Consider the following 27275-nt stretch of genomic DNA (forward strand, 5'->3'; position numbering starts at 1 on the left):
TTAGCAGATACTGAAGGAAATCACAGCTGCTAGTTTTTTAGCTGGTGTCATCCTCTGTTTTGCTGCTTGCTTTTCGGCTGCCGTTGAAACGGGGAGGGGAGGGCATGGTATTTGGGGGAGGGAAATAATCTGTACAGGAGGACTGTTAATTGGGAGTTGTTCTCACCATCTACTGCGCATGTGGAAAGGAGAGGAGTTTCCCGTCGAGGCCAACTGTCCGGCATACCAACCTGATGATGGTTTTTGAAGATGTCTCCCACCTGACAGCTGTGGAGATATGGGATTGGACTATGGACTGGGGTTACCAAGGGGAGGGGAATAGGTCATGTATTGATATCTAATGCTTGCGCGCGATTTTACTCAGATCCAGCTTTGCTTAGCTTCTATTTACTTATAACCAGTAAAAGTACTCTTAATTCTGCAAAATGGAGTTGATGCCTTCTCTTATACACAGAAATAAGATGGTTATCCAGAGCAAAATTGCTAACCAGAGCATTTGAATTACGAGAGCCATTGCAATGATTTCTCTCAGATAAGAAGTCACCGCTGGCAGCACATTTCAGTGACAAAGTATGGGTCGCAAAACTGGCTTACCTGAGTGACATATTCAGCCTGCTCAATGAACTCAATCTGTCCCTTCAGGGGAAAATAACAACTGTTTTCAAGTTGGAAGACAAAGTAGTTGCATTTAAAGCCAAACTGGAGTTGTGGGGACGGTGCGTGAACAGAGGCATTTTGGACATGTTTCAGACATTAGCGGGGATTTTAGGCGAGACTGAGCCTGAGCATTCAGTCTCCCAGTTGGTGCACGATCACCTGTCTTTGCTTTTAAAAGAGTTCGAGCGCTACTTCCCAACCACAAAAGACAAACTGGTAAGGAATGGATCCGCGACCCATTTGTCAACAAACCAGGCGAATCTAGCATGTCTGTGCAAGAAGAAGATCAACTGCTGGAGATTGCAAATGACGGTGGCCTTAAAGCTACGTTCGAGACAACAACTCTACCGGTGTTCTGGATTAAAGTCATGGTGGAATACCCTGAGATTGCCACCACAGCACTTACTGTATATACTCAAGTATAAGCCTAGTTTTTCAGCCCACTTTTTGAGCTGAAAAAAGCCGCCTCGGCTTATACTCGAGTCAGTGAAAAATTTGCCCGAAATGGAGGAGAAAAAGGGGCAGGGCCATGCCGCTGGGTGACGCTCGTGAATGGCCCAGCGCCCCTGAGTTTCCCCTCCCTCTGTGTCAGTTTGCCGCGCAGCGTGCACCGCACCATCCCCCCTCCTCACGTTCTAATGTAATGCACGGCTATCTTACAATTCCCCTTCCTCCCCCTCCTGCCGCTCTGCAACGATGTCCCACCTCCTCCTTGTTATGGCAAGCAGCCACATAACGATGTCCCACCTCCTCTGGTACAGTGATCCAATGATAGGAATCACTGTGCCGTGTGTCATAGGAGGCGGGACATCATCATCACAGCAGGACATCAGCATCATGAGGTGAGTGAAGTATTTCATTGAATACACCGGTATTGTGTGATAATAATTTGTTATGCAGAGCAAATTTTTACAATGGCTACTGTATATTTAATGGGCACAGGCAGGCTGTATATGTTATTCAATGGGCAATGGCATTATTGGTATCTATTTTTATTTTTGAAATTTATCGGTAGCTGCTGCATTTCCCACCCTAGGCTTATAATCGAGTCAATAACTTTTCCAGTTTTTTGTGGTAAAATTAGGTGCCTCGGCTTATATTCGGGTCGGCTTATACTCGAGTATATACGGTAAACCCCTATTGCCATTTCCGACATCCTATCTGTGTGAAGCGGGGTTTTCTGCAGTGACAGCAACCAAAACAAAACAACAGAATAAACTGGGCATAAGCAACACACTTCGGGTGTCATTGTCTCCTATTACCCCCAGATGGTTCACCGACAACAGCACGCCGATAAAAGCGCACCTTCAACAAACAACTAATAACAACCTAATAACCCTAACCCTAACCCTGACCTTAACTTAAATCACGCTTTTGTGGGCGCAGTTTTGTTGGCGCGTTGTTGTGGGCGCATTTATGACTTCGCGGTATTCTCGCCGCGGTTTCGGCGGTGCACTTTTGTCGTGCGTGCATTTGTCAGGTCATGCCCCCAGATGGAACCATCTCGTTGCAAAGAAACTAGCTCAGGGTTCTCATTGATTTTAGCGTTCTAGTGAGTTAATATGTTAAATCACTTTATATTCATTTTTTGGTGTAACTGTATTTTAATTTGAAGGCATGTTTAAATACAATTAAATTAAAATTATTAGATCAAAACAATCTAAAATATAAACAATTAACGTTCCCCTCCCCTCAGCGGACCGCGGTAAAATTATCAAACGTTGACCAGTCCGCAGTGATAAAAAGGTTGGGGACCACTGGTATAGGGTATCCAGCTTGAGCAGTGGGTTGGATTAGAAGACCTCAAATCCAGCTTTATTCTGAATTGAACTGAGTTCACTGAGTTTGTGTGGTATATGTGCAATTCCAAGCAGTTTGGCTCTTTGAAATCAAGAGATGGAAGTTTGAGCAATTTCAGATTTTCTAAGTGCCATCCTACATTTTATGGTGTAGCACCATAGTGTGCAGACATCCACTTGGACTCCTATGGCCAGTTTATGTCACAATCTTTCAATTTCAATTTTCAGATCTTGATATTTCTGGATCTTCTGCAATTCTTTACCTTCTACCATCACCTGGTATTGCTACATCAATTATCCACACTTTTGTCTTTTCAACCCGTTGTATCTGCTGTGTTGGTCTATATTTGGAAATCCCATAATACTTTAATCTGCACATTTTCAACTATTTTTCCAACTATATTTTCCGACCAATTTTTCATTACTGACACATTATATTATGAAACTGAAAAAAATACCTGATCAAGAAATATCTTTTAAAATCAAGGAAGGTAAAGGAAGCGCTAGAAATAATAAAGCAGCAAATAGCAGCTATAGCCAAAAAGATCAGCAGTATAAAACTTAAATTGCACACTATAGGCCAGTGATGGCAAACTTTTTTCCCCTCGGGTGCCAAAAGTGCACGCATGCCCACACCTATAATTCAATCCCCCCTGCGCATGCATGCATGACCCCAGTGCTCCCCCGTATGCACACATGAGCCCCCATGCTCCATTTTAGATCTCAGGAGATCGGAAACAGCCCATTTACCAACTTCCGGTAGGCCCGTTTATTGCCCTCCACAGGCTCCAGAGGCTTTCTAGGAGCCTGATGAGGGCAAAAACGGCCTCCCCCACACCTCCATGGAGGCGCTCCGGAGGCCGAAAATGCCCCCCCCGGAGCCTCCGTGTAAGCCCTGTACTTACCTGGCATCATGTGGGGACTCCTGGGAAGGGAAGGGAAGGGCAGTGTGGGCGAGCCAGCCGAAAATCAGCTGGCCAGCACATGCATACGTGCTGGAGCGAGGTAAGGCAACAGTTCACGTGCCCGCAAATATGACTCTGCATGCTACCTGTGGCACGCATGCCATAAGTTTGCCATCACGGTTTTAGGCAGACTCTCCAACTTCAATTGAATCAGAATCAATTCTATCAATCCATCAGTGGACAGATTGCAATGAACCAGCCAACACCTGACAAAGAAGAAACAGTGCATTTCTGAGCGAAAGCTATGGGACAACCCAAAGACATACAACAAGAATGCAGCATGGATTGCCAGTAGGTCAGAGAAGGTCCGCAATTTGGGGGTCCTCCTGGATTCGCAGATGAAACTGGAACATCATCTATTGGCTGTGACCAGGGGGGCCTTTGCCCAGGTTCATCTGGTGCACCAATTGCGGCCCTATTTGGATCGGGAGGCACTTCAAACTGTTACTCACGTCCTTGTCACCTCAAGGCTGGATTATTGCAACGCGTTCTACATGGGGCTACCCTTGAAAAGCGTTCGGAGACTGCAGTTAGTCCAGAATGCGGCCGCGTGAGCGATATTGGGTGCACCGAGGTACACCCACGTTACACCTGTTCTCTGCGAGCTGCACTGGCTACCAATTGGTCTCCGGATGCAATTCAAGGTGTTGGTTATTACCTTTAAAGCCCTACATGGCTTAGGGCCAGCGTACCTTCGAGACCGCCTACTGCCACATACCTCCCAGTGGCCAGTAAGATCCCACAGATTGGGCCTCCTTCAGATGCCGTCAGCCAGACAGTGTCGGCTGGCGGGCCCCTGGAGGAGAGCCTTTTCTGTGGCTGCTCCGACTCTTTGGAACCAGCTCCCCCGGAAATCCAGACTATATCCACTCTCATGGCCTTCAGGAAAGCTGTAAAAACCTGGCTGTTCCGGCAGGCCTGGGGCTGTTGACCTCACTGTTAAGGTCCAGCCTTGATTAGAATGAATGTATGAGGTGTTGCTATTTTAAACCGTTTTTTTTTCTCTTTTTTTGTAAGCCGCCCGGAGTCCTTCGGGATTGGGCGACATATAAATTTTATAAATGATAATAAATAATAATAAAGGTGGTTGTGTCTTTAAATATAAATGATTCTAGATAAAAACATGTTTAAATAATGGTAATTAAATGAGAATTGTGGTACAGGGATAGTAAAATACATAATTTTTCTTTCTTGACTTAAAATGTACAACTCGATTTGAATGAAGTATATGTAAGGATTGTGGAGGAAACGCATGGAATATATTTGTAACCAATCGATACGCTTTCTACAAGATGTAACGAAAGATGGCTCTTTTTTTGTGTGTTTTTGTTTAACTAAAACAATAAAAAAAATTCTCAAAAAGAAAAGAATGCAGCACGGATAAAGGATGTGAGTAAGAATAAAAAATAAGTTGAAGTGAAGAACTTGTAACAAGAGCAGAAATGGTGGAGAAAAAGGCAAGGAAGATCAGGAACTGGTCAACACAAGGTAAAGAGAAACGGTATGGGTTTTGATTGAAAAATCTACACCCACTCGTTGCCATGCAGTTTAATGACATATTGGAAAGAGGTGGCAGTCCGCGTGGACCGATTGATCGGTGAACCCGGAAGTAAGTAACTTCCGGGAATGCTGAAGGGCCCACCCGCCCGCCGTCGCTCCTTACCGGTCTTTAAAGGCTTCTGCGCTTCCACGCAGGCTCATGGCACATACAGCGCCTGCACGATTCTCCGCGAGCAGCTGGAGCATCGCGTAGGCGCTAAGACGCATGTGTGAACTGCGCGCGTGCAGGAGGACGCCACCGTCCCCGTTCCAACCGTACTGGTTGGAACAGGATTAGAAAACCCACCACTGAACAGAAAGGGCTACACCAGGCAACTACAAGCCAATTACAAGTTTACCAACAATTTTCAAATTGCTAACTGGTGTGCTAGCTGATGCAGTCCAAAAGCATCTTTCCACTTAAACAGGAAGGAAACTGCCCAAAACAGCAGAGAAACACAAGATCCGTTCCTAATTGGCAAAATTATTTTTAAAAACTGTAAGAGAAGGAAGACTAACTTGAATGTAGCTTAAATTGATTACAAGAAGACATGAAACTTCCTGCCACGACTAGATAATCAAGGGCCTAGAAATAACAGGACTCAGTAGAAACATCAGAGGTTTTGTGCAAAGATCAGTGGCACACTGGAAGACACAGCTGCTGATCAATGGTGATAAACTGAGAGAGGTTAATATCAAGAGAGGAATCTTTCAAGGTTGACTCAGCCTTCCATCCTTCCAAGGTGGGTGAAATGAGGACCCAGACTGTGGGGGCGATATGCTGACTCTGTAAACTGCTTAGAGAGGGCTGAAAGCCCTATGAAGTGATATATAAGTCTAACTACTATTGCTATTGCTATATCTTGGTCTATAGCTGCCAGAAATCTCATCAAGGCTGGCTGCTATATTGGATGGAGTAAAGGAAACTGGGGGCAGTAGGTGGGGAAGGCTGGTGAGGAATAATAATAAGGCTAGTGTAGAATAATAATAAAGTTTCACAAATAGGCAACACCTAAGCTGGTGGGAAAGGCTGATTAGCAGTCGAAAAAAGTCAAGAGTTACCATAGCAGCAACCACCCACACTAAGGAATCACAAAAAAAACGGGGAGAATCTATTGTTAATAACACAATATGCTAAGATATTTTAAAATTTTAAGAGTTAAAATAGATGCCGGAAACAGTTAAAGGAGGATAAAGACACACAAAATATAACATTAATAATCCTTCTATAGACAAAAGCCTGGGCAGAGAAGAGAAAAAGAAGGTGTGTATTTATTTTCACCACTATCACACTCATCATCCACATGGCTTTTGGGTGACTCATCCCGTAACAGTTGAGAGATTAGCTAGGGCAGTGTTTCTCAACCTTGACAACTTGAAGATGTCTGGACTTCAACTCCCAGAATTCCCCAGCCAGCGAATGCTGGCTGGGGAATTCTGGGAGTTGAAGTCTGGACATCTTCAAGTTGCCAAGGTTGAGAAACACTGAGCTAGGGTGTACAAAAATTACTGGCCAAAGTCTCAAAATTTCAAGGCTCGGCAGGAGTTCACTGCCAGATCTCCCAAGCTCTTCCAAGAAACAGACTCTTGGGTGCTCAGTTCCTTTTGTGCACCTCTGGATTCTAGCAAATTCCAAGTTCTCCTACAAGGTTGGGAGACCAGGCACATCCTACCTGCTTTAACTCATATCAATCAAGTTTCCTGTTCTCTCCCACAATGTTCCTGGTAGCCTAGGAAAATGTATGATCATGTGATTCTTCTCTCCCTACATATGTAGGACTATCAGCTGCTCTCATCTAGCTTCCTATAATCTAAACAGGCCATTTTCTGTATGTTACAGCACTTTTTCACTAGAACAGTATTCCACCGGAGTACGGGGGTTATACGAAGCTCCGGGGGCAGCTCATTCCACTACCTTCTTAACTGTTATTAATAATATGTATTTATAACAATTTTTCCCTACAGTTGACAATATACTTGAAGATTGCTTTCTTACCATCCCATAGATCCATCTTATCTTACAACGGTCCTACTTCTTCTTCCCTCCCTCCCTCTTTCCTTCCCTCGTTTCTTCTCTCCTACTCCCCTTCCTTCCCTTCTTCCTTCCCTCCCTCCTTCTCCTTCCCTCCTTCTTCCCTCCTTCCTTCCTTTCTTTTCTCCTTCTCTCCTTCCTTTCCCCCTTCCTTTCCTCCTTCCTTCCCCCCTTCCTTCTCTCCTACATTCCCTCCTTCCTTCCCTCCTTTCTTCTCTCCTTCTCTCCTTCCTTCCCTCCTTCCTTCCCTTTTCTTCCTTCCCTCCCTCCTTCCTACCCCCTTTCTTCTCTTTCTTCTCTCCTTCCTTCCTTCCTCCTCTCCTTTCCCTTCTCTCCTTCCCCTTCCTCCCCTTTACCCTTCCCCTCTTCTTCCCATTCCTCCCCTCTTTCCTACTCTTACATTCCCTCCCATTCTTCCTCTGCCTTTCCCTTTCTCCTATTCCTCTCCTTTCTCCTCTCCTTCCTATCTTTCCTTCTACTCCTCCCTCCATCCACTCTATCCGTTGTTGTGTTTACATATTCTCCTCTTCAGGGGATGACCTGGTTCTCTTTTTTTTTTTTTTCCTTATTTGAAAGTTATATAAAAAAAGGCAAGATTTACAAAATACAAGATACAAAAATAGATAAAGCTCTTTACATATTTTCATCTCCCATAGCTCATATCACCTTACCTAGTATGAGACTAGGTTGCTAATTCCATGCAGGTAGTTATCAGCTTTTCACGTTTTTCCAACGTTGTGGTCTAATGGTATTACTCGACGGTGAATTCTCACCTCTAATACATTTCTACTCTCATTTGTCCCTCTGTCTTTGTGTATTGTTTATTTGAGTTGTTGCTTAGATCATTTTAAGTTAGTCAGCTATCTCCTTTTATATCTGAATCCTCACTGTCTCATCAAGCATATAAATCTAATAAACCAAACCAAACCAACCAACCACTGGAGATCCAGAAGACCACCAACCCTCCTTGCTTTTCTTAAGGCATTGAAAACCTGGCTTTTTGCCCAGGCATTTGAGTAAGGAGGTTAACCAACTATGATAGCTAGTATGATTTTGTCCACTGACCTTGGGCACTGCTGCTTGTTTTTGTGTGCCACCAATAGTTACTAAAGGTGGTTCAGTGGCTAAGATGCTGAACTTGTTGATAAAAAAGGTCGGCAGTTCGGCGGTTCGAATCCCTATCATCGCGTAACCGGGTGAGCTCCCGTTACTTGTCCCAGCTTCTGTCAACCTAGCAGTTCTAAAGCATGTAAAAATGCAAGTAGAAAAACAGGAACCACCCTTGGAGGGAAGGTAACAGTGTCGCTTGTGTCTTCAGAGTTTAGTCATGCCGGCCACATGACCACTGAGACGTCTTCAGACAACGCTGGCTCTTTGGCTTTGAAATGGAGATGAGCACCACCCCCTAGAGTCAGGAACGCCTAGCACATATGTGCAAGGGGAACCTTTACCTTTATCCTATAGTTATTTTGTGAGATGGTCATCAGCCATATAAATAGTTTAAATTTGTGCTTAAGTCCCACGCAGCCAAATATACATTAAAAAAAAAAAAAACAACGCCCCACATGAATTAAATAACTGTTCAATAATTCCAGTAAAGTTAGCTTAGCAAGAAGAAGCTAAGATCAATGTAGAGATGTTATTAATTTCTTTATTTCTTTTTTCTCAATAGATTTTAGGCTGTGTTTGTTAATATACCGTGTACGGGTTCTGGGAAATCGGGGGGGGGGTGTCGGAGAAGGGAGGTCGGGGGTCGGGTGGAGGGAGGGAGGGATATACATTAGGCTAGACACGACGTGTTAGTTCTCAATGCAATGTGACTTCACATGTATACTGTTTTTCTCTAATTTTTCTTTAAAAACAGGATAAGCCAAATACATTAACATATAGTGGAAATACACCGAGGGGAGGAGGAGTAGGAAAGAAGAAAGATGGGTAGAGAGGGATGGGAGAGAGGGTGGGGGGGGAAGGTGAAAAGGAAGGGGGGAGCGGATCTGGAGAGAGGAGTGGTAGAGGGGGAGGGGAAGTAGGGTAGAGGGGGATGATGGAGGGAAGATAGAAAGTTGGAGGGTGGTGGAAGAAAGAGGTGTATGGAGAATGGAAGAGGTATATTGGGCTTTTATTTTCTGGGGCATTGTCGACAAGAGGAATTGATGCAATTATTGTTTAATACTGTATGGTGTATACAAGTGAGCGTATGAAAATGAAAATAAAATATACTAAAAATAATAATAATAATTCCAGTCTAAACATCAGAAAATATACGACCAAGTAAATAACACCAAAAAAAAAGGTGTTTGCCACTTTATACTGTTTCCGTCTTCTTAAAATTTGGAATAATTAATTTGTAAGCTAGAATTACAAAAGAAAATATGACAAAGCTGCTTTATTAGATCTGACTCATCTTTTTTTATAAGTGATCTCAGAAAAGGGGAAGTATTTTAACTACAACATTCTTCCTTAAGTAACAAAGTAGTAAAGAACTGCCAAGTGTGAGAGAACTAAGTTGACAAGATAAAAGCATTTGTAGCACAGTGGGACTTTAGTTCTAAGGGCAGCATCATACAGAAATTAATGTCGTTTATTTAACGACTGCCTTGTTTGATATTCTCTTCGATGAAATAAAAACACTTTGGGGAAAAGTAGCTCTCCCCCCCCCCCCTTCGTTGATGTTCAGAAAGCTATTAAAGTACCTGGCTATTCTCCCAGGCTGGGTGATGTGTTTTTCTTTCTTTATACATTTGTCTTTAGGTCACTCATGGTTTCTTTTCTATTTCGTTGTGCTTTTCTTTCTTTTTTCCCTTTTTTAGTTGTAAGTTGCCGAGAGTCACTAATAGTCAGGCAGACTTGAAATGCCAGTAAGCCTATCTCTACAGCAGGAGCAGATAGATTTTATTGGACTATAACTCTTACTACCTCTCACCAGTCATTGCAAAGGCTGATAGGAGTGTATTTCACCCATCCTTGATTTATATCAAGGTGACAGTTTAATTCGGATAAGATGGAAACACTTAAGGGTAGATATTTGCTGATCTGGGGTGAAGAGCTATATAGCTACAAAATAAAGGAACTTGGGAATCCTTCTGGAGTCAAAACTATGGTGTGGAAACCAAAACTTTGTTTCATCAATTTCGGATAACACATCACTCATAATCAAGAAAAAAATCTATTCCCAAGATGTATAGCAATAGTACTTAGACTTATATACCGCTTCATGGTGCTTTACAGCCCTCTCTAAGAGGTTTTACAGAGTCAGCATATTGCCCCCAACAATCTGGCTCTTCGTTTTACCAACCATGGAAGAATGGGAGGCTGAGTCAACCTTGAGTCTGGTGAGATTCGATCTGCCAAGTGATCAGCAGGAATAGCCTGCAGTACTGCACTCTAACCACTGAGCCACCACAGCTCTTGATATGATAATATGCACTATTTGTCTATTAGCATTAGACAATTCTACCAGTGACGTGCGGTGAGGTTTATAGCTTGTGAGGCACTGGCACAGGTTTCAAATTTTTTTAGACTTGTGGACTTCAACTCCCAGAATCCCACAGCCAGGCATGCTCAGTTCCGATTTAAACTGACAGCATTTCCCCCCCTTGCAAAATAAGTTTTCCTTCATTCTTTTTCTTCTCCCTCCCCCTCCTTCCCCCCTCTCTCCCTCCCTCCCCCTCTCTCAACAGACACACGCACACAGAGAAGTTGGATCCCTCTCTCACTCACTCACACTCAAACAAACACAAACACAGAAGTTGGACTGGATATATTTTCCAATGGCTTGAAAGCAGCTCCTCTGCCATAACTCCCCCCCTTCCCCTGCTGCCTTCTGATCCGAGCCTTTGATTGCAGGTAGAGCCACGTTGCCTTTTCAAACTTGTAATCAGTGAAGCTGGGCTTATATACTTTTATATAAAGTGTGTGTGTGTGTGTGTGTGTGTGTGTGTGTGTGTGTTTGAAAAGGCAGCGTGGCTCTGAATGCAATCAAACCTTTTGAATTCCTCCCCCCTCCCATACACGCACCTTTTCCAGCTGTTTCAGAGAGGATTTCAACTCTGCTCTTGCCTGGCATCATGAAAAGAAAAAAAAATGTAAAAGGAGAAAGGCAAGATCTGCTCTAGCCAGGCTGGGCTAGTTGCTCCCAGAGAACTCTAAAAAGCCTCTAAAAATGCCCTCTACAGGAGGCGAGAGAACCACGTGCCTCCTTTGCATAAGGAATTTTTCGCCTTTTAACCCTTGCTTAACTCTGCTCAAGTGATCATAAAGATAGAGTAAAGGAGGCATGTAGTTCTCTCGCCTCCTCCTGCAGTTAAGCACTAAGCAGAGTCATCCACTGTGACTCTGGCAGCAACTACCTCTGCCTTTTTCCTTTTAAATTTCTTTTTCTTTTTCATGATGACAGTGGTGAGGCCCTGCCTCCCCGTCCCTGAATTCTACATACAGTAGTTGGAAACTGGATTCCTTGGTGCTCTCTGAGCTTGGTTGTTTTCTTGCATACATTTCCGTACAAACTAGATAACATCGTTGTTACCTTGTTTGCTAAGAAACGTCTGCAACAAAACAACCAAGTCTTTCTGAGGACCCCACATTTTAATCCTGAGGCACAAATATTCTTTTCTATCAATAATTGGAAACATTGGTTGATATTCATTTGAGGATATACAGTAAGATTGAGGTTCACCAATTTTGTGCCAGCTGCACAGACTATTGGTGCATTTTCAAACTCACCTCAAAATTCTGGAATAATCTTTAGTCAATAGCCTGTGATACTTACTAACATACCATACGTTTGTATTATTCACACTATTATTGAATATTTCACTTATAATAGGGCTTATTTTCACTAGATTTTTAAACAAATGTAAATACCGTTTATGTTTTGATTGATATGGAATTGTATCTTTTATACTGTAAGCTATCTTGAGATATCAAAAAATGGCTAAGCAATATATTAAATATATACGTGGATTACATTTACGTAGCTTTTAGTACAGCTCTGTTCTCTAGATTAATTACAACTGAGCAGGAAGAATCTATTTGCATACAACAAAATCAAACGGTAATGATATACAATAGAGATTTCAATTTGTTTGGGCTAAGGAAGTAATAATATAGTTCTGAAGGCACCTTTTAAAAGAACCATTTGATAGTCATATATCTATACCAGAGGGGTCAAACTCAATTTCATGTAGGGCCGCATCAGGGTTGTGTTTGACCTCGTGGGGCCAGGATGGGTGTGGCTAGCTCAATGTCACTCATGTTGGGGGAGCCTGTGGTGGCCCAAGTGCTCTGCCAGCGAAAACGGGCTCCCAACCTCCATTTTCAGCTTCGACAGCCTCCTACAACCAGTGGTGGGTTCTTACCAGTTCGGACCGGTTCAGCTGAACCAGTAGTTTGGCGGTCTAGGTTGCTGGAACTGGCAATGACCCAGGCCTGCCACGCCCCCAAGCCATAGGTGCCCGCCATATTGTTTTTTGCTTCCGCACATGCACAGAGCAATTTTTATTGTGCATAAAATTGTGCAATGTGCATGTGCGTGCAGCATGCAACAAGTGCCCACACATGGTGCGCTCACGAGCGAACCAGCAGTAGTGACTGCCGGAACCTACCCCTGCCTACAACCCTCTTTCAATGAAACCGGAGTTCGGGAGAGCCGCATGCAGTCCTCCCGAGTTCTATTTTTGCTGGCACAGGCACCGTGGAACGGTCCGTCATTGTTTCCAGGACAGCCCTGTGGGCTGGATCTAAGTACCCCATGGGTCGGATCCAGCCCCTGGGCCTTGAGTTTGACATCCCTGTTCTATAGTTTGGGGTTGAGTTGCAATACTAACTGGCATAAGAGATATAATCAGTGACGTGCGGTCAGCTTTAGCCCTGGTGAGGCACTTTTTAGACTTGTGGACTCCCAGAATTCCACAGCCAGGCATGCTCAGTTCTGATTTAAAGCGACAGCATTTTCCCCCTTGCAAAATAAATTTTCCCATTCTTTTTCATCTCCATCCCCCTCCTTCCTCCTCTCTCCCTCCCTCCCCCCTCTCTCAAAAAGACACACGCACACAGAGAACTTCGATCCCTCTCTCATTCACTCACTCTCAAACACAAACACAGAAGTTGGATTGGATATATTTTCCAAAGGCTTGAAAGCAGCTTCTCTGCCATACCCCTCCCTTCCCCTGCTGCCTTCCGCATCAAACTTTTTGAATTCCTCCCCCCTCCCCACACGCACCTTTTCCAGCTGTTTCAGAGACGATTTCAACTCTGCTTCTCCCTGCGCTGCCCTGCCCTCCCCCTCTTGAAAAGCCAGAGCTCTGTCAGACTGAGCTAGTTGCTCCCAGAGAACTCTAAAAAGCCTCTAAAAATGCCCTCTACAGGAGGCGAGAGAATACGTGCCTCATTTGCATAAGGAATTCTTTGCTTGTTAACCCTTGCTTAACTCTTAAAAGGCAAAAAATTCCTTATGCAAAAGAGGCCCCTAGTTCTCTGGCCTCCTCCTAGTTAATACTGAGAGCAGACACCAAGCCACTGTGACTTGAAATCTGGTAGCAACTACCCTGGCTTTAATTATTTTAAGAAAATTATTTAAAATCCTTTCCTTTCTCTGAGGAGACTGGTGAGGCCCCGCCTCCCATGCCTCTAGTGACTGCACGTCCCTGGATATAATTACTCACATTTTAAACCATCTACTAAGAATGCTATGTTTAGTATACTGATTAAGATATCAGGCTAAAAACGGGGAGACTGCGAGTTCTAGTCCTGCTTAGGCACAAAACCAGCTTGATCATCTTGGGTCATGGTGACTGAAGTAGGAAACCATGACACTGATACATCACAATGTACAATAAATGGACCTCCAACTTCACAATACGTTGTAAATGAAGATGGCTTTGTGATGCAAGCCGGGTTTAATATTATCCACTGTTCATGGATATAGGATAGTTATTTTCTTCTTATTATAAATATCTCTGTATCAGAGATCCCAAATAATTCTTGTTGCTCTATCGATAAGTAAAAAATGAATTCTAAGACCCAAATCATTTTTTTCTTTGTTAAAATATTAAAAATTATCTTTAATTTTCATGGGGCATTAGCTGCTGCTTTGATTTCATTTCCTTGAATTATCAAAGAGTTCTGATAATTGAATAGTTTTGTTTTTATAGTTTTGCTTTTATTCCCTCTCTCAAAGGGAAAAAAAAACCCCTTTATATGTAGATATAAAAAAGCATATGGATAATTCTAAATATAGTCTTCGTTAACGTCACAGTTACTATAGTATTCCTTCCATTACATTTTCTGCATATTTTTTTCTTTAAAAGGAATTCAAAACTCTATAAAACCCCCATCTGTTGTCATGTATAACTTTCATTTCCCTGTATAACTTTCTCTAATAAATGTGTTTTAATGCATCTTTTAATGTATGGCATTTATATGAATCTTTGAACAGAGAACCATAAAAGCTAGCACATGCTCTTTATCACTTTTCAATCAGGTTTTGATTGTTTATACCATTTCAATCCCAAAGTGGCCATTGCTTTTATATCCTAAGTAATTATGTCTATATAGATAGAGGTTGAGATATTGTTATATGCATCTAATTTAACATGCAGATCTCTCTCTCTCTCTCTCTCTCTCTCTCCTCTCTCACTCTCTCTCTCTCTCTCTCTCTCTCTCTCTCTCTCTCTCTCTCTCTCTGGAATTGTTATGTTAACTAATTCAGATGTATGATTTTCAACTTGCAAACCTAAATGAGGCATGCGTTAAACTAACGACGTGTAATCATGTTGCTCTGGATATCTAAAAGACCCCCTAATGTCAACATTAATGTGGTCAAGTCAGCCTGCCAAGGATGTTTTTCACTCATGCAGAAGAATTAGATGATAACTGGGACTCCACATAAAGCTACATCAGCAGAAAAAAAGAAAAAAGGAAAAGATGTTGCATCTTTTTTCTGCTAACCAAGCGTGAGCATTAATGAAATAAAATGCTCTCTGACAGGATAAAAACATTCCCTTGCTTATTTTGCAACACGTGCATGTTCTTATCTCTCCTTATGTATTTTGCTTAATTATTTAAATTTGTATGAAAAGCCAATTGAAAAACGAAGCTTGGTGCAATGATAGTAGTTTAAGCAAGTTTTGCATGTTTTTATAATAGATTTAGTTACATGTGATCCAACGTACAATAAACTAATCCCGCGCTTGGAATAATCCTGATTCTGGTACACAAATCACAGGCTTAAAATAACAGATATCTGCTACAGGCAACTTATGCTCTAAAACAGGCACAGCTGCATATGTCAAAATTGTATAGAATATATCTGGCTGGAGTTTCTTGAACAGCAGATTTTTCTAATGCCAAAGAAATCTAAAAAAAATATTACACACACTCTCTTTCTCTTTCAGCAAATGGCCATAGACATCAAAAGATTGTTAACTTTATACCTACAAGGTAAGATCTCCCATTCCATATTTTTGCAAACTATATACACATATAAATTGAAGTGTGTGTGTGGGGGGGGGGTGGAAATATTGTAGTAAGGAATTTATTACCAACTGTGCACATTTTTATCAATATTTATTAGTTATATTCTGTGATTCTTTAGTTTCCAGAATGTTAGGTATTGAGACATTCTGGATTGTTTTACAACTGCAAGGTGGATTTTCAGATCATATCCTTGGACTTGGACATAGTCTTATTCATCTATGCCTCAGAGTGAATTCAATAATGTAGCTGTTAGTGAAGCATAACAGACAAGACCGAGTGGTTATTGATGCTGCCTCCCAAGGATGGTCCTGACATTCCACCTCTTAGCCTGGGGGGTGAAATTATCCACCCCTCGGAGAGGGCTCGTAATCTGGGTGTCCTCCTGGACCCACAGCTGACGTTAGAACACCATTTGTCGGCTGTGACCAGGGGGGCCTTTGCCCAGGTTTGCCTGGTGCACCAGTTGCGGCCCTATCTGGACCGGGAGGCACTTCGAATCGTCACTCACGCCCTCGTCACCTCAAGACTGGATTACTGTAACGCGCTCTACATGGGGCTGCCCCTGAAGAGTGTCCGAAGACTACAGCTGGTCCAGAATGCAGCCGCACGAGCGATAATGGGTGTACCGAGGTACACCCATGTTACACCTATCCTCCGCGAGCTGCACTGGCTTCCTATTGGTCTCCGGACCCACTTCAAGGTGCTAGTCATTACTTTTAAAGCCCTACATGGTATTGGACCTGGCTACCTGAGAGACTGCCTCCTGCCATTTACCTCCCAACGACCAATAAGATCACACAGGTTGGGCCTCCTCCGGGTGCTGTCGACCGGACAATGCCGGTTGGCGGCTCCCCAAGGGAGGGCCTTCTCTGTAGCTGCACCGGCCTTGTGGAACGAGTTACCTGCTGAGATCCGGACCCTCACCACTCTCCCAGTCTTCCGTAAAGCGACCAAGACCTGGCTGTTCCGGCAGGCCTGGGGCTGTTGATTATTCCAGCCCCATTTGATGAAATGGATGTTGTGTTGATTTTAATTCTGTAATTTTAAATGTTTTAAATGCTTTTACTTGTTGTGAGCCGCCCAGAGTCCCTAGGGAGTGGGCGGCATACAAATGCCATTAAAGTCTAAAGTTTAAAGGTTTGTCTGTATGAATTGTGACTTGTTCTGTCACACTATCAGTCAAATTTTGATAGGTTAGCAAGAACTCCACAAATCTCCCGTAGAACTGCATCCTTCCTTTCAACCTTCAGAATGCCCAGATAGGTGGTCACAATAATCTTAGGAGGCATCTTCTCCTACTTCCAAGATTGCAAAGAAATCTTCCTGAATTCATACTAGACTACCAACTTACCAACATAGTGGTAAAACAACAATAGTTTTTTACTCCTTTAGAAGAAGAAAAAAAAAAAAGAGGTTTCCTCACCCACAATGCAAGGTTACAGTAAAGTCAAAAGAAAAAGTTCTCTATCTTGTTTGATCAACTGAATGGCCTGATCGCCAAACTAAGATTAAATCCCGCCGTTGACAATAATTTGCTTAGATACCAAAGCCAGCCACAATTATAAACCTCAACTGTTACAAATAAAACAAGTAAACAGAAACAAGTGGTTTAATTAAAGATTTGTAATTTACCTTTTTTGTAGAAATGTAAGAACAAAAGGAAGAACAATGGCATTTAAAAATAAGATTTTTAAAAAGTAAGGAGAGGGACATGGAACTGAACTTTTAATATTTTGTACATTACACACATAGCCTTTGTCCTCACACTCACTTTGTCAGCTCACTGGTCAGTTGATGGACAGGCTGCCTTCTATTTCAGTGGGGGAGCTTCTCTCTCCAATACAACAATGCAGTTAGGCTGCCTACCATAAAGTTGGGATGACTGCACCACTATCTGCAACAGGACACAGGGTCAACTGTAAAGGGCTACACATAATGCAACAATCAGATACTGAAAAGACTCTGTGTCAGGCGCAAGCAACCAGATCCACACGTGTAGAGTACAAGCTAACTATTATATTGTATTCTGCCTCTAATACAGGAATCTCCCCAGACTCTTTGCCTTTTCTTGGGAACAGATAGGTTAAGTTTCTATGGAGCTTAGCAATTTTGGATCTCTTGCAGCTGTGCGACAATTCAAGGCTAATTCCCTGCTTGAATCCTCTTTCCTGCCTGGCTGGGCATTTCCCAACACACAGTTCACACTATACCAAGAATTCTTTTTTAAGAATGGAGAACTATTCAGGTGGGATTCCCCCCTTTCTCTGTATATCAAGCAGAGGGGGCTGGATGAGGTGGCCATCAAAATGCCCTCTAGCTATGCTTCTTCCTTATCTTTATAACATTAATGTACTCCTGTAGCAATGCTGTGCATCCCTCTGGAAGGATAAGGTGAGAACAGTTTTGCAAAGCTTTGAAGCCACTTTTAGAAGCTCTTTCACAAAGCAAAATGAAACGGTTGCTTTGCTTCCAAAGCCCCCCCCTCCCCTTTTTTATCTGCCTAATATATGGGACAGAGGCAGAGGTGGGTTCCTACCAGTTCGCACCTATTCGGTAGAACCGGTTCATCAAATCTACCGAACCGGTTAGAAGAGGTTCCACCAGTAGACCCGGAAAGCAGGCCACACCTACAGAAGAGGTTCCAAAATTTCCACTGGTCCTTGGATATGATTATTCTACACTATCATGCTCACATTTATAAAACTCAGGGCCTCTGTGAAAGGTAAGGATGACTACTGTGTTTGTGGTGCAATCAGAACATTGCGTGTGTTGAAGTTGTTTTAACGCAAACCAAAGATGCCTTTAAAAAAACAAGTTTACTTCATATTCTTATGCATGCCAGTGTTGTGTGTGAGGTAATTTAAAGTGGTTCTGACAAGTGTAGTCGGCATCTTCATATCCGGTCACATGGGCAGCAAGCTACTCCCACAAAGGAGGCCACACCCACAGAGTAGGTTCGAACAATTTTTGAAACCCACCACTGGACAGAGGAAGCTGTCAGGGACAAAGCCCCCTCAATAAGAATATCACCTTGGGGTTCCAGAGGGTGAGTGACGCTGATTCAATCCAGCCTCAAGCAACAGCATCCCTTCTGTGCCGTGCTGAGCCCAACATCAACTTCCTCCAATGTGAAGTGCCTCAACGAGATGAACAAAGCCCACTTTGTACAGAATTAATTATTACCCATCATTTGAAGTTGAAAACAGCAGGCGGTGCTATCAAAAAGCAGTACTTAGCCCTTTGATACATTTTGAGAAGTGGAGCAAGTGTTGTCCTCGTTCTCAGCACCCATTGGAAATTTCAGATTTTAAAAAAGAAAATTTAATTATTTCTTTTTAAAAAAAGGATCATTTGATTCTTAGACATAAGACATTACCTAAGGTATGAATCTGGTGAATGTAATACTGAAAAAACCATGCATGAACTCAAAGGTCAACGATTCTGTGGATAGCATAAACCAGTGGTGGGATTCAGCCGGTTCGCACCTATCCATGAGAACCGGTTGGTAACTTTCTAAGCAGTTCGGAGAACCGGTTGTTGGAAGAAATCTCCTTTTGTTTTTTCCCACTGTACAGGATCTAATCCTGTAAGGAAGGCAGGAAGGAAACATTCTGGTGTTGTTTCTAGCCTCATCTTTACTGCCCTGCTTACAGAAACTGCCTCTTCAGTTAACCCTTATTACATTGTAACAGCTAAGGCGAAGCGCCCATCGACCTGAGTAACCTTGAGTTGGCCACACCCACCCAGTCACAAGACCATCAAGCCATGCCTACCCAGTTGGTCATTAGGGCAGAGGACCAGTTGTTAAATTATTTGACTCCCACCTCTGGCATAAACAAGCCAAGAGTCAAACCCTGGAGCAGAGAAGTAAATGGCCACTATGTCAATCACATCACCATCTGCAACTCCTGAACACGTAAAACCGATTTAAACTGTTCCAAAGTCAACATGACTGATACCTCTGTAATGATATAGGCCTATTCACAAGTAGCAATAGCAATAGCAGTTAGACTTATATATAGCTTCATAGGGCTTTCAGCCCTCTCTAAGCGGTTTACAGAGTCAGCAAATTGCCCCCACAGTCTGGGTCCTCATTTCACCCACCTCGGAAGGATGGAAGGCTGAGTCAGCCCTGAGCCGGTGAGATTTGAACCGCTGAACTGCAGATAACAGTCAGCTGAAGTGGCCTGCAGTACTGCACCCTAACCACTGCGCCACCTCATCTCCTTGGCTTATATCATTATCTGACCATTGCTGTAGCTGTCAAAGAGGAACGAAAGCAGGTTTCACACCGCCGCAGGGGTGACGGGCAAAGGTTGTGGGACCTCTACAAGTTGAAGTCATCTGAAGAGAAGGCCAACAACCTGAACACAATTGCCGGGTTTACTTACAGTGATGTATGTTGCTGCATATATACTCAGAGCTGCTTCTTTGGAAGGAAAAGTTTTTCGGGCTTTCATAACAAGATCGGGATTTCCAGAGCAAGCCTCTGCACCACTGACGAACTGTGTAAACTGCTGACATCCCAGAGCTGTGTAGTTGGGTTTGCAAAGTGAGAGGAAATGAGGTGCAAGATTCCCAGTTACTACTTGTCCAGCGTTTACAAATATGTCTGTTGCAAAAAGTCCAAATGCATAAATGCCTAAAGAACAGGAAGGAAAAAAAATAATAATTAAGTTGCTATTACAGTAGTGCAATAAAAAACTGCGACCTCCGGTTAACCCTTATTACATTGGAACAGCTAAGGCGAAGCGTCTGTCGACCTGAGTGACCTTGAGTTGGCCACGCGCATCCAGCCACATGACCACCGAGCCCCCGCCTACCCATATGGTCATTAGGGCAGAGAACTGGTTGTTAAATTATTTGAATCCCACCACTGGTGAGACCTGACCCCAAGCTGCCGAATACCTCAGCTAATAGACTTAAGCAGATGTTAAGTATCGAATCCTGAGACATCCCATATATCAGAGGTCTCCGGCTTGACTCTTTTTCCCTGCCAACATTATCTAGTTCCAACCACAAAGAAAGAAGGAGAACTCCCTCTCATCATTTCCACAAATGGAAAATAATAAAAAGGATAATATTATAAACCACTTTGAGATGAAGGTGAACCAGGATGATTGTACTAATACCATCCCAGTTCCACCAGAGGTCAGTAGCAAATATAGCCAAAGCCTTTTCAATTCTATATCCTGGTTTGAAACCTGGCTGATAGTTTGCCTCCCCCAAAGCTCTCTGTTGCTGCAGCCTGGCCACCTTCTCAACAATGTTCCCCCAAAAGGGAAAGGATAGAGACAGGATAAAAATGGCCAGGTATGTCAAATCCAGCAGTCTCTAATTTTAATAAGGTAGAGAATCTATCAGTGACGTGCAGTCAGGGGAGGCAGGGCCTCACCACTGTCATCATGAAAAGAAAAGAAAATTTAAAGGGAAAAAGGCTGAGGTAGTTGCTGCCAGAGTCACAGTGGATGACTCTGCTTAGTGCTTAACTGTTTAAAAAAGCCTCTAAAAAAAGTGCCCTCTACAGGAGAAGGCGGGAGAACCATGTGCCTCATTTAGTCTGACTTTATGATCACTCGAGCAGAGTTAAGCAAGGGTTAAAAGCCGAAAAATTCCTTATGTAGATGAGCCACGTGGTTTTCTCGCCCCCTCCTGCAGAGGGCACTTTTTTTAGAGGCTTTTTTTTAAACAGTTAAGCAGAGTCATCCATTGGAGACTCTGGCAGCAGCTAATCCAGCCTGACCTCAGCAGCTCTTGCCTTTTTCCTTTTACATTTTTTACATTTTCATCATGGCAGACAAGAGGAGAGTTGAAATCCTCTGTGAAACAGCTGGAAAAGGTATGTGGGTCGGAGGGAGGAATTCAAAATTATTGTAATTTGTAAGTAATTGTAATTTGTATTATTATAAGTAGTGTGTGTGTGTGTGTGTGTGTGTGTGTGTGTGTTTTACCCGCCTCTGCTGGCCCGTTTATTTTTTATTTTTTAAAGCCATGCCCCTGCTCTATGGCCGGCGCCGCGCCGGGACTTTAAAGCCATGCCGCTGCGTCCGCCATAGAGCGTGTCCCACTCTATGGCGGAAAGCCGCGCCGGGGCTTTGGCGCAGCTTTCAGAAAGCCTCGCCGAAGCCCCGGCGCTGGCAGACATAGGGCGGCAGACATAGGGCGGCTTTTGCCCGCTTGCCTCACCAGCCATAAACCTCACCGCACGTCACTGGAATCTATGTACTAATTGTGAACCTTAGCTGCCCCCTTGCCTGCATGTTCCCTGGCAATAGTCAATAAAATATCAGTTGTTTTTAATATATTTAGCCAGTGTGCCGTAAATGCAATCCAAAGCCACTTTTACTTCAACCGTGGTCGTGTCATTCTATGCAAGCTAGGATCTCTACAGACCACCTTGCTAATCCACACATAGTTGCTTGCATCTCAGCAATACAGACGTACAGTAGATGCAATGAACTGATACAGTCTGAGAATGTTGGTTTTTTCCAATGGCATCCTGGCTTGGATCTTATAGAGCAGAGCAAGAGTTCTCAAGAGCAGAGTTTATTATTAAAGGAGTGATAAGATTATAGTTGGGAACCTCAAGAACCCAGAGATAATTCAACAGAGCAAGAGGTTTACATAACTGGATGACACATCCTAGTGCATGAAGAGAATAACACCCAATATTCTTACCAAGGAATCTGACAGTCCTGCGCACCAGTGGGTTTATATAGCAACAGTCTCCAGTTAATATTGTTTTTTCTTGGTTTTCAAAATCCTGTGTGGCCATCTGTAAGCAAAACACTGCAGTTTCTCCAACAATAATCTGGAAACAATGAAAAGAAAAGGGAGCATTAGATTCCATAAATATAAAGCGACACTGCACTAAAGATACATTTAAATCCATCCGCAGGGGAAACTCACCTGCTGGCCCACTGCTTTGCTGTTCTAAATGTTGTAACAATGATTTTGTAGGCTATGAAATGAATTGTATAGATAGCCCTTACTTAGTGACTGCAATGTTCAGTGAGCATTTAAATGACTACGCTAAAAAAAAAGTAACTTTACTACCAATGACTACATTTACAACCTTTGCAGCATCCCTCACTCATATGATTGCCTTTCGAGTCAGTATGGGTTCTCCTATGCCTGATGTGTTGCAGAGTGAAGAAATGGGAGAGAAAGGGATTATAAGAGAGTAAGCAGGTGCACAGCGGGGAATACACATTGGAAGGAATGCAGTGGCACCAGCAGCCCCCCCCCACGCCCCCCTTGAGTCTGGTTGATAGACCCAAGTGCATGACACAGCAGCCTGGTGTAATACAATACAATACAATACAATACAATACAATACAATACAATACAATACAATAGCAGAGTTGGAAGGGACCTTGGAGGTCTTCTAGTCCAACCCCCTGCCCAGGCAGGAAACCCTATACCATTTCAGACAGATGGCTATCCAACATCTTCCTAAAGACTTCCAGTGTTGGGGCATTCACAACTTCTGGAGGCAAGTTGTTCCACTGATTAATTGTTCTAACTGTCAGGAAATTTCTCCGCGGTTCTAAGTTGCTTCTCTCCTTGATTAGTTTCCACCCATTGCTTCTTGTTTTACCCTCAGGTGCTTTGGAGAATAGTTTGACAATGTGGTGTATTCCCCATTGTATGCTTGTTTACTGCCTTGCAATCCTATCCTCTAATCCTAATTATCCTTGTAATTAATGTAAACACAAAGATCAATTCCCCTCTTGCTAATTATCTCAGCCCAGGAGTAGCCATTCCAAGGGGCTTGAGAGTTGGAAAAAATGAAAGCACGGTCATGGCCATGTGATTCCCCACTTAGCAAATGTTTCAATTAGTGGCAGGAGTTTATCTCAATGATGATTGCTAAATGAGGACTACCTGTAATTTGTCATGCCCCTAGTTGATCAGTGATCCTCAGAAGATGAAGAAGACCGAAAGAAGAAAATTGGGAATAAAAATGTGCGATGCCTCAATTCCACTGAGGTGTTTTTTTTACAGATGGCGGTGCAGGTTAGAAGCTGCATTTTTTCCTTGGATCACTCAGCTGCTGCAGGAAGGCTTCCGTTCCAGCTAACTGATTGTAGAAGAAGGTGCAGCTGCTTCAATAAGTCAATTGCCAGATCTGTTTTCATGCTTGTGTGTATTTTGGAGCATCTCTTTTGGGTCAAAATGCGGATAGTTCCCAGACACAGCAATGCTGTAAGGGCATCAGATGCCACCACCCACAATTTTAGCCTCTGGGGCTAAAGCCACAGTCTCACTGTCCAGTCCTTAAGAATCTCTGTCTTCGTGTGTAGAGTTAAACAGCAGGAAAGCAGAGGCATGTTCAGTTACACAGAGGAGCAAGTGACATAAGCATGTCTACTTAGGGGCAATGTGGTGTTGAAACCCAGGAATGATCAATGGCAACTGTGCTCAGGCAGGAACTCCAAGCCTCCTCTATTTAAGACCCCAGGTGGAGAAGGTAGCTTACTGCCAAAACAACTTATCCAACAACCCACCTTTCCTTCGAACTCTTTAGTAGCCGGCTCTTGGTTATCTAGTCTTGCTGTGAAATCTTAAAATCCTTGCCCCTACCTTGCCCCATGAACTCCAGTTACAATAAGGACACACACTTCCCCTTGAACTATATTTACATTTATGTCTGCTGGGTTTAGGAGTCACAAACTGTTAAACAACCAACTCCAGCTGGGAGGGTGGGGGGAGAAGATTCTGTAAGTACTTTCTTGCTTTCAGTAAGGATGAGGAGCAACAACAAGAAAGCAAAGTTAGCCTACATAATCTAGAATTTTATATAAGGGCATGTAAAGAAAACAAAGGTATCCTCCAGAAGCTATAGAAAAAGAACCAAGAATTTTATATGAGGCTAATACCTTTCTTACATAGAAGCTTCAAGTTCTCCAAGAACTCCAGAGTTCTTCAGGAAGGAAGATGGTAAACAAAGCTAATCAACAAAATAGTAAACAGATGGACAGACAGAGGGAAAGAACCACCACCACCAAAGCCGTCAAGTCTTCATTTAATTATGCTCTTAAAAATTAATGTGAACAAATATCATTAGATTCCACCTGCTGGTGAGTTCATTTTTGAATGCCACCAGTATCTATCCCTGTTTTAAAGTGGAAGATGACAAAAGAACTAGTGGGAACAGGGGTGGGCTTCAAACATTTCAGCAACAGGTTCTCTGCCTGGTTGCTGGGTGGGCGTGGCTATGATGGGCATGGCCTAGTCAGCCTCCTGCACCACGGCAGGGGGGGAGGTGTTTTCACCCTCCCTAGACTCCGGAGTCTTTCGTTGAGCCTCCGGGAGGGTGAAAACTGCCTCCCTCGGGCTCTGGATGCCCTCCGGAGGCCGAAAATGGGCCTGTTTCCAGCCTCCCTGGAGGCCCATTTTTCCCCCCTCCCTGAGCTCTGTCGGGCCCTGCACTTACCTCGCATCCAAAACGGGCTGCGTGGAGACTCCTGGGAGGGACAGGGTGGGGTAGGAGGGGCCAGCCCAGAGTGGGATTTGGAGGTTCTCCAAACCAAGCCATAATGGGAGCCACGGGTTCTCCCAAACCCATAGCAGCCCACTCCTGGTTTCAAGTAGAGAAAAGACTGTGTATTGACCTGTCTTAGCTACTGGCCTTTTACAAATGTCATGGCAGGCTGGAGATGTCAGCCCAGAGTACAATTAATGACAGCATCATTCACCATGGATCTGTTACAGAAGAGGATATAATTGGCAAAATACTGTATGGGGGCTGTTGTGGCCCAGCAGGAGCCGTTGGAGCTGCCACCAGACTCCGACAGCGAGGGGCCCTATGAGTCGGCTCTGGAGGATGTGGAGGACCCTGGACAGGGTTCCGACTCCGAGCAGGGCGCAGAGAGGCTGGTTGGCCACCAGGAGGCGCCTGAGCCTTGGACCAGTGGGGAGGAGACAAGGGAGTGTGATCGTGACGTCATGCATTGGAGCAGTGGGGAGGAGACAAGGGAGTTGTTCCTGGATGCCCGCAATGGAGAGCTATTAGGCGTAAGGAACAGTTACGCAGTTACAGGAGATAATTGCCCTCAGCTGGTGGTCATTAGGCTCCTCTCAAGACTATAAAAGGAATGATTGTGCACGCACCCTTTGCAGGAGTCAATGTATTCACTAGAGCTGGAGAACTCTCATGGCTAGCTTGGCAGGCTGGATTGCTGCCAAGGTCCTGTCTGTGTGTTAATAAATCCTTGAAGTATCTTTGTCTCGGCGTGCTTTGGCGTAGGACGAGGGGGGGTCAGAACAGGGGGCATACCATAACCATTCCACCAGTATCACTGGGGGAAGTAATGGTAGCTGGTATTCTTACCTAGTGCTCGAAAACTACTGGAATAAAAGAAGAAAGGAATAATGTTCCCCTATTTTTGAAACCTTGTAATTAATCTGTTTCTTAGAACTTTATCTATCACACGCCAGTGTGATTATGATTTAGACCTTCAGACATTGGTAGAGAAATTTGAGAACTGTAGTTAGATAATAGTTTAAGATTTTTTTTAATAGTATGTTAGTATAATGGGAATAATGCAACACTGAACATGATTAAAATAGAAGAATGTGGCAATAAAACTTAATAGAGTAATACAGGCAAATGAATAAAAGCGATAAAATATGTACCACACTGTATTTACAAGTGAAAGCTTTTAAGAAAACCTAGCAGCTTAAAGAGATTTATAAAGGAAATTATTCTGAGGATACAGACAGTGGCAGTAAAGTATTTTTCAACCAGATGCCCTCTAGAAAGATTGCCAGCAGTAGTGGGAATACGCAAGTTATAATCCAACAGATTCAGAAGGAATCTCTTTCAGGAATGTTAGGTCTATGGGCTGCATGTAGCCTGCAGTTTTACGTGGCTCACTGATTTATTTATTTTTAGTAATAAATTCACCACTACTTCAAAAGACTTGCTGCCCATTGCCCCCAAGCTTCATAATCATCACCAGCTCCAATGCTTCCTTTTCTCCAGTAGTCAAAGAACAGCTGATCAGCATATTGTTTTTCAGCCTGGGAGGATCCCAGTTATTTGGAAGCTGTGCAGGGGTGGATAAGGAAGTACAGATGCAAGCTCGGCTACGAGAAGTTTGAGTAGTTATGGGAACTTGGATCATATGGGAAGAGAACAAAAGAGTTTCAGTGGGTTAAGATTGCGCTTCCCTCTTTAGGACTGGTGCATCATTTGGGGGTCTCTTTGAACTCACAGCTCCTGCTTAGAAGATATGTAGCAATAAAACTCTTACAAATCCATCCAGCACACCAACTGCACTCATATCTGGACCAGGACAATCACACACACTTGGTGACCTCATATGGGGGCTGTAGCAATGAAGACCACTTGGAAGCTGCAATTGAACCAGAATGCAACTGTTAAGGGAATTACAAACATGCACGGCACTCTGTTCTGACCCCCTCCTCTATCCAGTAACGAAAGCCGAGACACGCTTAATGAGAATGTCCTTTAATAACAAGACCAGAATCTCGGTGGCTGAAAGCCAAGTAAACAAAATAGATAAGGACCTTGGCAGCAAGAACAGCTGATCAGCATATTGTTTTTCAGCCTGGGAGGATTTTTAATTTTATCAATATGACCCCTTTGCCTCTGTGCAGGCATAGTCTCTGGAGTTACTGCATATTTATAGAGGCCTTTATATTGGTTTTATATTCAAAGCACACATACAACGGGGTGCTCTCTTTTTACACGAAAGAACTAATGAAATGCTAACCTATAGGTTTCCTTCACTTTTCAGGTTTGGTTGATTTGATTTTTTTAAAAAAATGTCTGAATTA

General features: G+C 43.4%; 1 protein-coding gene across 2 annotated transcripts in view; it reads right to left on the minus strand.

Annotated features, from left to right (window-relative positions):
- The window catches only part of PLPPR5 (phospholipid phosphatase related 5), a 100657-nt gene that overhangs the window by 25701 nt on the left and 47681 nt on the right, over positions 1–27275 (minus strand). For both annotated transcript variants that reach the window (XM_032218803.1, XM_032218802.1), the window contains exons 2-3: positions 22146–22278; positions 19859–20109 (exon numbers count right to left, since the gene is read on the minus strand). In XM_032218803.1, coding sequence (XP_032074694.1) covers positions 19859–20109; positions 22146–22278 — 384 coding nt within the window. The remainder of the gene's footprint in view (positions 1–19858; positions 20110–22145; positions 22279–27275) is intronic.

This window comes from Thamnophis elegans, chromosome 5 (assembly GCF_009769535.1).
Source record: "Thamnophis elegans isolate rThaEle1 chromosome 5, rThaEle1.pri, whole genome shotgun sequence".
Lineage (NCBI taxonomy): Eukaryota > Metazoa > Chordata > Lepidosauria > Squamata > Colubridae > Thamnophis > Thamnophis elegans.